Consider the following 11,009-nt stretch of genomic DNA (forward strand, 5'->3'; position numbering starts at 1 on the left):
TTTCAAAATATAGCAAAAATAAAATATATATATATATATATATATATATATATATATATATATATATATATATAAACATACATTTGTATATATTAAAATGAACAAAAAAAATATAGTTCTTACAGTTTAATGCCAAAAACTCACAGTATTAATGGCCATCCGAGCCTCAAAGTTATCAACACAACTGAGGACCATATCCACAGGCTTCCCCTCCTCAAGTCCTCCGTGACTGAAAACACAAAAGCAAGATTGTTTATTACAGCCATATTGAAAATGATAAGGAAAACTTTGAGCATACTGTGACATTAAAAAAAAGAGTGATCACCTAATGCGGTTCATGAAATGCGTGAAGTTGTCCATTGTGGTAATGTTGTAATTGTGGGTCTCAAAAGCAACATCTGGATTAATGTTCCTATGCAGGAAAACAGAATTAAAATGGGAAATATCAACTAAAATGCTGTAAAATAACCTTTTAATTTCTCATTTTTAATCCACATCACAGTCTGTTAAAATAAAATATAAACAGAGAAAGATGAAGTGGATTTCCACTAAAGAAAAATAAAATAAATAAGCTTCATAAGCAAATTAACCTAGTTGTTAAATACAATTTTTCTAAGAATTTTTTAAAAGAGTGATATAATGATTCATGCTTTTATCTCTTTTAGACTTGACGAGAAACATCTCATGCTGATTTGATGCTCAAGAAACATTTCTTCTTATTATTAGTAATGTTGAAAATGCTTGTGCTGCTCAATATTTGGAAACTTTTTCAGGATTCTTTGATGAATAGAAAGTAAACAAATATATATTTATTTGAATCTCATATATTAGAATTTTTGTAACTCTATGAATGTCTTGACTGTCACCTCTGACCATTCCTTGCTATATATGTTAAGACGATTAACCTCCCCCTTACCTAAGAGTGTGTTCAGCAGCCTCAACTTTACTGAGCCCTGCCTGATGTGGCTGGAAGAAGAGCCGGTTCATGTTGGCCAACTCCACCTTATCATAGTCAAACAGCAGCAACTGCGGGGAAGAAATCACAGACACAGCAAAAAGAGGCATGACAGTCTGTTACTGCAGAGCCGAGGCATGTCTCTGGGGGTTATGCTGTTGGCTTCCCTCCTGTACTCCGACCGGCAACACACACTACAAGAATGCAGCAAGTTTAACTAAAAAAACATTAACAATGCACACCATAGACCGGCCAATCAGTGCATATTTGATTAATTAGTCCTATATATTACTAGATCTATATATTGAGGAATGAGGATAAAGGTGCATTACCTTACCAATGCCACATCTGGTGAGCATTTCTGCAGTGACACTCCCCACTCCTCCAACTCCCACCACTGCCACAGCATACGAGCGGATTTTCTGAGAATGACAGCAGGTGGATAGTGCTCATCTGAACACGAGCAAGCAGTTATCAATATAAAAGTTTCATAAAAATAATAAATACACATGTTTACCTCGTAGTCTTGAACTATGCCCATCCTTTTGAGTGCCATCAGACGACTGCGAGATATTAAATATAACATTAAAGTGACTTTCGCACCGGTTTAGCCTTCCATATGTTCAAAAACAAGTCAGTGATCATAAATAAACATAGCAGCGTCAAATTGCTCACCTGTATGGATTTGAGTCTACGACTTCAGCACTCATTTGATCAATCTTTGGTCTGAGATGATGTTCAGCATCACTTTGCTTCTGTTTGGATTTAATTAGTTCATTTTCTAACTCACGGATTCGCAGCTTCAGCTCCTCGACGGTGGCCATTTTTTCTTAAAATCCTATATTGTAATAAACACGAGCTGATATGATTTTCCGATGGGAAAAATAAAGCATGCCAAAGATGAAAATGAATATGCACGTCGGTCCGCACTGCTAGAAAGCAGCTGGCGAAGAGTGTGTCTAGATATTGAGCCCGGAGTGAAACACAAAGTACACAGGAACGAAAGTTCCCTCGATGAATGATGAACTGGTTTAAAAAAATATATATATATATATTAAAAATCTCACCACATGTAAACACATACGTTACTACTTTTTATTACGTTTTGTTCGACAATTTTTCCAAGTTAGAGCCGTGACTTAGAAAGCAGCTGGCGAAGAGTGTGTCTAGATATTGAGCCCGGAGTGAAACACAAAGTACACAGGAACGAAAGTTCCCTCGATGAATGATGAACTGGTTTAAAAAAATGTATATATTAAAAATCTCACCACATGTAAACACATACGTTACTACTTTTTATTACGTTTTGTTCGACAATTTTTCCAAGTTAGAGCCGTGACTCGTCGCCGTTTAGAAGCTAAATATAATTTACATTTAACAATACTACAATTTATTTACAATACTAGGCATTTTTGCATGTGAAGAAATCAGTTTTGTGAGCCAGTTAAATCAATGAACTGAAAAGACTCGATTCAGAAGAACAACATCTTACGAATCGCGCGCCGCTGGAAGGAATCGCGCGCCGCTGGAAGGAATATGTAACTATGGTAACAGCTTAAAAAACGCTGTTAGTCTTTGGAAAATAATTACATGTTTTCCTCTCACTTCCAAAAATACCTAGAGTAAAAATATTAGTTGAATTTAACTATTTCTTTCATTTCTGACACTGCACTTCTCCGGTCCGGTAGGTGGCGGTCATATATTTTAATAATTTCTCCCATTTCACCAAAGAAACAGAAGTGAAGCGGAAGTTTTTTTCAGAGCTGATGGCGCGAATGACTGGAAAACGGCTTCACGCGGATTTTCAAATTAAAATACTGACAGATTAGCAGATTAATTATCCTGCTGTTTTATACAAGTTATGTTTCTATGTGTGTCTGTGATGAAATGACAAACAAACGAAGTTGAAAGTTTTAATCCTAAATCTCCTAGTTTCAATCCTCTAATCAAGATTCTGCTCTGTCTCGCGGTAAGTCCTCATTTGTTATTATGAGTGTTTAGGTTGTTTTAAATTAATAAATTTAAAAAAGACACGAATATGTAACTATGGTAACAGCTTAAAAAACGCTGTTAGTCTTTGGAAAAGAATTACATGTTTTCCTCTCACTTCCAAAAATACCTAGAGTAAAAATATTAGTTGAATTTAACTATTTCTTTCATTTCTGACACTGCACTTCTCCGGTCCGGTAGGTGGCGGTCATATATTTTAATAATTTCTCCCATTTCACCAAAGAAACAGAAGTGAAGCGGAAGTTTTTTTCAGAGCTGATGGCGCGAATGACTGGAAAACGGCTTCACGCGGATTTTCAAATTAAAATACTGACAGATTAGCAGATTAATTATCCTGCTGTTTTATACAAGTTATGTTTCTATGTGTGTCTGTGATGAAATGACAAACAAACGAAGTTGAAAGTTTTAATCCTAAATCTCCTAGTTTCAATCCTCTAATCAAGATTCTGCTCTGTCTCGCGGTAAGTCCTCATTTGTTATTATGAGTGTTTAGGTTGTTTTAAATTAATAAATTAAAAAAAGACACGCAATAGATTACAAGGTTTTAGAGCTGTGCGACAGTTTGACACTCTGATGTCTTGTTGGCCTTGTTTATGAGATACTCAAAACAACCTTCAATGAGAAGTCGATTGGAAATTATTAGTGTCATAATCCTAAATAGCATCCAGTTTTTGTTCGATTTTTGTATTAAATTGCTATTTTGTTAAACCTAATACAAAATAGAATATACATGTAGGCATGTCACGATAACAACTTTTTGTTGTGCGATATATTGCCCCAGAAATAATTGCGATAAGCGATATTATTGTCATTTTAAACACCATTTTATGCCACTGAATATATAATCATAATGTGTAACACCATAATAATGCAAGAAGGCCTACACACTTCCAAATGACAACAAACTTTTGATTTTTAAGAATATTTAGATCATGGAAATTAAGTATCAAAATATTAGATACCTTAAAAAACTTGAATAAATAGTAAACAAACATTTTCTAACAAAAAGTGCAAAGTAACAAGTACAAAAAAAAAAGAAAAATGCACTTTTATGGAGATTTTTCCATCTACAGATTTTTCCCGGACCTTCTTTTCTCTGTAAATTAAGGGTGCACACTATTGCTGAGAAACACAGTCACTACTTAGCAGTCAGATGGGAAGTCGTGGCCTAATGGTGAGAGAGTCGGACTCGTAGGTTGCGGGTTCGAGTCTCGTACCGGCAGGGATTGTAGGTGGGGGGGGGGGGGGGCTCTCTCCCCCTTCAATACCACGACTTGAGCAAGACACCGAACCCCCAACTGCTCCCCCGGGCGCCGCAGCATAAATGGCTGCCCACTGCTCCGGGTGTGTGTTCACGGTGTGTGTGTGTTCACTGCTGTGTATGTGCACTTAGGATGGGATAAATGCGGAGCACTAATTCCTAGTGTGGGTAACCATACTTGGCCACATGTCACGTCACTTTTCAAACTTTGTTTGCCAGTAAATGCAAGGAATTATTCAAATTTAATGTGATTTAAAATTTGAAAATTAATTTAAAATTTAATTAAAAGATTTTGTATGCACTCATTTGATTTGAAGTGACACTGCATTCACAATAAACATTTTATCAGTTCAAGCAATTTATGGAAGTCGAACCCTAGTTACAACCGTGAACTTCCTAGCTACACCCTAGCAACAGCCCAGAACTCCCTAGCAACAACTGTTCACTGCTGTGTATGTGCACTTAGGATGGGATAAATGCGGAGCACTAATTCCTAGTGTGGGTAACCATACTTGGCCACATGTCACTTCACTTCAGATGTCTGTATGCACAAAGACACATATCTTCAGATGAAACTTAGTTTAGAAGCTTTGAACTAGTATCTCATGACTACACCACGTTATGTACGAGAAGCTGCAGAAGAAACTGGCGCAAGTGGAATGTAAAAAACACGGTGACATTAATTTTTCAGTAAATATAATGGGCGATATATTGCATCACCAAAAATGATTGAGGTCATGTACATATATTGCGCGATAAGTCGATATATTGATTATTGCAACAGGCCTATATACATGATGGTATTACATTACAGAATAACACTATGAGAGAACGGGATACTAATGATTAGCAGATGTTTACATTGTTTAATGATGATATTAAATCCATGCACGTTTGTTTCCACAGGATGTAGATTATATGCCACCATGTCAAAAGACAACAAGGAGGCATACATTGTGAAATTTGTTGAACGCAATGGACAAAAGAGTGATCTGGCTCTCCAGGCCTATAAGGTGATCATAATGTGTCATTCTTGTTAACATCTGTCATTAAATGCTTCTTATATCTTATAATATCCTTTGAACCTTAATACTACCGTACTACTTGATGTCTTTTGTTTATATAATAATTTCAGGCAATAGTGGAACTGCAGTCAGAGAAATATGTGCAGACGCTGGATGAGGAAGCCACACTAAAGCTGGACCACAATGACAAGTCCCTGTTTGTTTTCAGTGACTTCACCAGCAATGCCTTTGACCACTGCAGGAGGGTGCGTTTGTGTGACGTTTCACTTTTTGCAGTGATAAGCAGTTGGCCAGAGAAAATATCATTCCATATTCTTTATTGTATTTACATAAAATGTGTACATTTTTATGGTCTCGGTTAGTGATGATCTTTTGAAATGAATTTTTTGACTTGAAAGAATTTATTACAGAGACACCAAAACCGAATTAAAAATGTTCATTTAGCAGGAAACCGAGAAAGTCTCTCTAATTATATTCTGGTAATTTAACTCCGTATACTGTTCAAAGAGACGTGTTAAACCAGTCGTAGTTCTTCAGCAAACAAGCTGCCTTGATATTTCTGCTGAACAAATTTCATATATTGCTACTTTAGAGTTATTTTTGGTCAAGGTGAAGTGCTGACATGTTTACTTGTATGCCAGTCAAAGATTTTTTAAAGAATTCTCTTCTGCTCACCAAGCCTGTAGTAATATTGTGAAATATTTTTACTGTTTAAAATAACAGCTTTCTATTTGAATATATTTTAAAATGTAATTTATTACATTACATCATTACTCCAGTCACATGATCCTTCAGAAATCATTCTTATATTCTGATTTGTTGCTCAAAAAATATTTTTTATTATTATTATGTTGAAAAAAAAGCTGAGTAGAATTTTTTTTAGGTTTCTTTGATGAATAGAAATTTCAGAAGAACCGCATTGATCTGAAATAGAAATATTTTGTAACATTATTAATGTCTTGATCATCACTTTTGATCAATTTAATGCATACTTGCTAAATAAATGTTTTCATTTTTATAATATAAGCAAATAATAAGCAAATCAGCATATTAGAATGATTTCTGAAGGATCATGTGACACTGAAGACTGGAGTAATGATGCTGAAAATTCAGCTTTGATCACAGGAATAAATTACATTTTAAAGCAGTTATTTTCAATAGTAAAACTATTTCATAATAATACTGCTTTTGCTTAATTTTTGATTAAAAAAAATGCAGGCTTGGTGAGCAGAATAGAATTATAAAAAAAAAAAATACAGTAGAAATCTTACTGTCCAAAAACTTTTGACTGGTAGTGTATCTTTATAATGTTCACAAAATAAACACTGACACAATCAAAAGGTGTCATCAGTGAAACACTTGATAAACAATACTGTTTTAGTAAAAAAATTTGGCCTTCCAAAAAAAATTTTTTTTTCCAAGATATTCTTGGTTGTCGAAATTTTGGTACATCACTAATCTCTGCATTATTTACAAAAAACTAAACTGAGAGTGATGTAGTGCTGGGCGGTATGACCAAAAATTTATATCATGGTATTTTTCAAAATTATACCGGTTTCACGGTACATGACGGTATTTTTTTTTTCATGCATGACCGGGTATTAACCATATTTTCTACTGATTGAGAGGAAATACTGCAGTATATTGACTTAGAATGCCCTATATTACTGTCATGACGAGTGAATATAGTAAAAAAATACCACACTAAATAGTGACTAAACACGACCCCTTTTAATACATGTTAACCAGGAGTTACTCTCATTTATAATCGTGGCACCATCTGATAAAATCAACATGCATCTACACTAAAGAGCGGCTATGCGGTTGTTTTGGCTATATTACTTTTTTGTCTCATGCAGCGCACTGCCTGCATCTGAGTAACAAACTAAAAACAACTACAAACCAAAACAGTGCATGTGATATTAACAGATGAACTACGCTCATATTTATAATTCCAATCAGTAAGTGACAGGTGCTAGGAAACGCTGTTTTGTACTCATTTATTGACGAGTCGGATGTGGTGCGGCCAACTTAATGCACTGCTTCTCTGCCGCTCACTGCACAGAACAGACGCTGAGAAAGGTGACACTTCTCCGGGAAAGTCAGACCTCGCGTTCGCGGGACAGCACTGGCAAAATCTTCCAACTGAACCATAGCTAAGGTTTATCCAAAAAAAGTCGCTAGGTTTGTCAGTATGAATATTCTATGAAAAAAAGCCGCTAAAAGGGTCTGAAAGTTGCTACATCTAGTGCTAAAGTCGCACTCGTGTGTGTGCTGATGGCAGGGGGTGGTGGATATTTGTGGTGGTCAATGTGGATATTGTGGATGAGTTCTTCTGTCTCATCACGTTCTATTAGTTCTGCAGCTTCAGTTTCGGAACTTTCACACTTAGTAACACATACAGCTGTTCCCTCACCACAGTGCAACAGTGAAAAGGGACCCCTTTCAAACAGTGTAGCATTCCGAACGTTGTTTAAGCGACGTATACTGGTATTGCAGTATTTAAAAAATTCATATCATAACAAAAATAAACACCGGTATTCGGTATGAACCGGTATACCGCCCAGCACTAGAGTGATGTATAACTTAAGTTTGAATACCTGCACTCTTGTTTTTTTATTGTTTTTTTTTTTACATTATAAATTTAATGTAATTGAGTTGTTTTTTTTCCCCAGTATTTATTTGAAACAGAAATCTTTTGTAACATTATAAATGTTACTGTCAGTAATCTTACAAAACTGTATGTCTGTCATATTTGCAGCTGGGATGCAGGATTGTGAGTCCTCTGGTAGTGCTGTTCTGTCTGCAGAAGCAGAGATGTGTGCCCAAAGCAGAGCAGCCCGTGTACAACATGGCCATGGCTGATGTCACTGCCTCCTGCACCAACCTTGACAAAGAGGCACGGGTAAGGAAAATACCATTGATGATTAAGGCTAATATATAATTGTTTATTTTCTCAATCTTTGCTTACAGAGTGTATAAAGTGTCATTGAAATAGTGAAAATTACATCTGTATGTGCAGATCTACACGACAAATAAGCGGCTGTTTTGTTGTTCTTGTAGAGTGAAGTGATGGATCTTGTCCAGCTGATGGGTGGACGGGTCTACCGTGATCTCAATGTGTCTGTTACTCACCTGGTGGCAGGTGAAGTGGGGAGTAAGAAATACCTGGTGGCCGCAAGCCTTGGGAAGCCCATTCTTTTGCCCAGCTGGGTGAAAGCATGCTGGGAAAAGTCTCAGGATAGGTAAAGTCTGCATGGTTAAAGTCACCATGGGATAAGTCACTGTGAAATCAAAATTGACAACTCAACATTTTAAGGAGTATTGCAGTGTTGTTATAAACAATTTATCCATACCAAGGCTCGAAATTGCAACCATTTTGGTTGCATATGCTCCAGAAATGTAATCTGTGCGACCTCAAAATATATTTGGGAGCATTTGTGCGAGTGCATATAATTGTTGTCGTGCGACCTATTTGCATTTCTCTAAAAACATTCAGAGTATGTGCCTTCTGAGTGCTGATACGGTGACCTGTCTGCCGTTCTATGAAACATTAGGCTACATAACCAATTAAACTTCATCTTTACATTCTTAACTTGAATGCAGATTTTAGATTGGTTAATGTTAGCTGTCAATCACCCAGTCACTGCTTTTCACTAACTACCGCGAGAAAAAGAAAGGGCTGAAGAAGAGAGAAAATTTAAAGAACACTTACAGATTTATTTTGTGAACCACATAAAGTTACAAATAATGGTGCTGGTGATAGCGATCATGTGGTGAATGTTGATCCACCAGCCGAATAGAAGGCGTACAGTTTTCGGAGAGAGTGGTTGAAAGACTTTGAGTGGCTCCGCTAGGAAAATGCACTGTGCTCTATGCACTGCATTCACTGTAGGGACGGAGTTTGCAGGTAACAGCGTTCGCCACCGAATCTACACATTTTGTAATTGTTGTTTTACGATGTGCAGTTTGGCATTATCGACTATAATCTATAATCTTTTTTCTTTCCCCACAGTGTTTTCCATCACTCTGAACTGAATACGGAGGACTATCAGTGTCCAGTCCTGAAAGGCTGTACGGTCTGTGTGACGGGACTCTCTACTGTGGAGCGTAAAGAGGTTCAGAGGTTGTGTGGCCAGAATGGAGGCAATTACACAGGGCAGCTCAAGATGAATGAGTGTACTCACCTTATTGTCAGTGAACCCACAGGTGACCCCATAATCTCTGACCTCATCTGTATGTTTTGGGACACAGTCCTAGCATGATCTTCACTTCATTTTATGGGTTGCATTTCAGGTCAGAAATACGAGTTTGCCCGTAAATGGAACGTATACTGTGTGTCCCTGCACTGGCTGTTTGACAGCATCGAGAAGGGCTTCTGTCAGGATGAGAGCAGGTATGCTGTGGAGCGTGGAAAGAAGGGTGCGGAGGAGATGCCAGGCAGACCCAACACCTCCACTCCTACAGGACCCAACAGGAGCAAAGAGGGTGAGTAAAACACTGTTTTATTGTTAAGGCACCATTTGTGTTGTACGTCATACTGACACAAAACTTTTTTTTTGGAAAGAAATTAACACAAGGATGCATTAAATTGATATATTGTTAATAAATATTACTAGACTATTGTATTTGTACATTGGTGCCTCTCAGACGTGTCACACTGGGTGGCCACGGGTCCTTAAAAAGTCTTAAAATGTCTTAAATTCAGATTCAGTAGGTCTTAAATATTTTTGGTCCCATTACCACAAAAAATTCTCCAGTCTGATGGACCCAGTGAGTGTCCATCAAGAGTACTTTTTCTCCGCTGTAGTTACCGCGTCATCAGAGAGAATTGCGGTTACAGAATACAGTCGAACACCAGCTCGCTGTCCAGCCTTCGAACTACTTTAAATGGGTTAATGTAAGTTTACTGAAAAATGGCTTGAGAATTGTACTTGCCCGACAGGACTAATAGCCTGATTAAAACTTGTGACAAAATATAATCATGCATCAAAACGCGCGAATGATTCTTCTGATTTTATTACATTTAGCTTAAACAGCGATTGATAATTGATAGTGTATTTCTATTATCAATGTCGCACTGTTGAGGCTCGTGCTGCCTGTCTCTGTGAGAGACTTTCATGGAGAACTCAAATCAAATGAGCGTTACGGCACACGTAAAGAAACTCACAGAACAAACATACTGAGGCAAAAATTCTAAATGTTTAGTTTATTTATAGCATGATATAGTCAAGTAACATACCATGACAAGGGAACTATTTTGCTGAATATTTTCACGATTGCAAATGTTACATTGATTTTAGTTCAACAAACAAGTAGTAAAGTATATGAAGTTACTTACATTTTTAGACACAATTGACTGTTTTGTTCTATTTCACCAACGAAAATAGTTCCAAACAAAGATCAGAACAGAATTATCGCGCACATTCTCCAAGCCACACCCGGCATTTGTTACTGAATGATTCAGAGGTTTGAAGGAATCGGGTTGAATGAATAAGTGACTTACCGCCACCTACTGTCGGTTTAGTCTCATGCTTAAAAGCATGCATTTTCCCCCAACATTTCTTATTTGTATGTTAAAAATTTTATTTACAACATTAATCCCATAACATTATTTATTGCTGTTGTAATTTTGTAATTATTTTTATTATAATTTGATTGGTAACAGCCCTGCAGTTTATTACATTTCTTGATCAATTGTAAGAATTTGACGTGAAAGATGACGCATACATTTAATAAGGTAAAAAAATATATTGGC

The 11,009-nt window shown here is 36.7% G+C and overlaps 2 protein-coding genes across 6 annotated transcripts in view; one reads left to right on the top strand and one right to left on the bottom strand.

The window, feature by feature from the left end:
• Nucleotides 1-2,113, bottom strand: part of uba5 (ubiquitin-like modifier activating enzyme 5) — a 9,712-nt gene extending 7,599 nt beyond the window's left edge. Inside the window, exons 1-7 of one of the 3 annotated variants that reach the window (XM_016278588.1) lie at nt 2,095-2,113; nt 1,631-1,887; nt 1,473-1,518; nt 1,288-1,377; nt 917-1,026; nt 326-412; nt 145-229 (exon numbers count right to left, since the gene is read on the bottom strand). In XM_016278588.1, coding sequence (XP_016134074.1) covers nt 145-229; nt 326-412; nt 917-1,026; nt 1,288-1,377; nt 1,473-1,518; nt 1,631-1,779 — 567 coding nt within the window. In that variant the 5' untranslated portion in view covers nt 1,780-1,887; nt 2,095-2,113. Of the gene's footprint in view, nt 1-144; nt 230-325; nt 413-916; nt 1,027-1,287; nt 1,378-1,472; nt 1,519-1,630; nt 1,921-2,094 lie in introns of those variants that run through there. The other 2 variants (XM_016278587.1, XM_016278590.1) reach the window with 2 other exon arrangements.
• A 581-nt stretch (nt 2,114-2,694) lies between these two features.
• Nucleotides 2,695-11,009, top strand: part of topbp1 (DNA topoisomerase II binding protein 1) — a 36,234-nt gene continuing 27,919 nt past the window's right edge. For 2 of the 3 annotated variants that reach the window (XM_016278528.1, XM_016278530.1), the window contains exons 1-7: nt 3,197-3,426; nt 5,133-5,239; nt 5,362-5,496; nt 8,013-8,156; nt 8,315-8,496; nt 9,267-9,460; nt 9,548-9,739. In XM_016278528.1, coding sequence (XP_016134014.1) covers nt 5,153-5,239; nt 5,362-5,496; nt 8,013-8,156; nt 8,315-8,496; nt 9,267-9,460; nt 9,548-9,739 — 934 coding nt within the window. In that variant the 5' untranslated portion in view covers nt 3,197-3,426; nt 5,133-5,152. Of the gene's footprint in view, nt 2,925-3,196; nt 3,427-5,132; nt 5,240-5,361; nt 5,497-8,012; nt 8,157-8,314; nt 8,497-9,266; nt 9,461-9,547; nt 9,740-11,009 lie in introns of those variants that run through there. The other variant, XM_016278529.1, reaches the window with a different exon arrangement.

The sequence above is a fragment of the Sinocyclocheilus grahami genome, unplaced genomic scaffold (assembly GCF_001515645.1).
Source record: "Sinocyclocheilus grahami isolate Dianchi unplaced genomic scaffold, SAMN03320097.WGS_v1.1 scaffold122.1, whole genome shotgun sequence".
In the NCBI taxonomy this organism is placed as follows: Eukaryota; Metazoa; Chordata; class Actinopteri; order Cypriniformes; family Cyprinidae; genus Sinocyclocheilus; species Sinocyclocheilus grahami.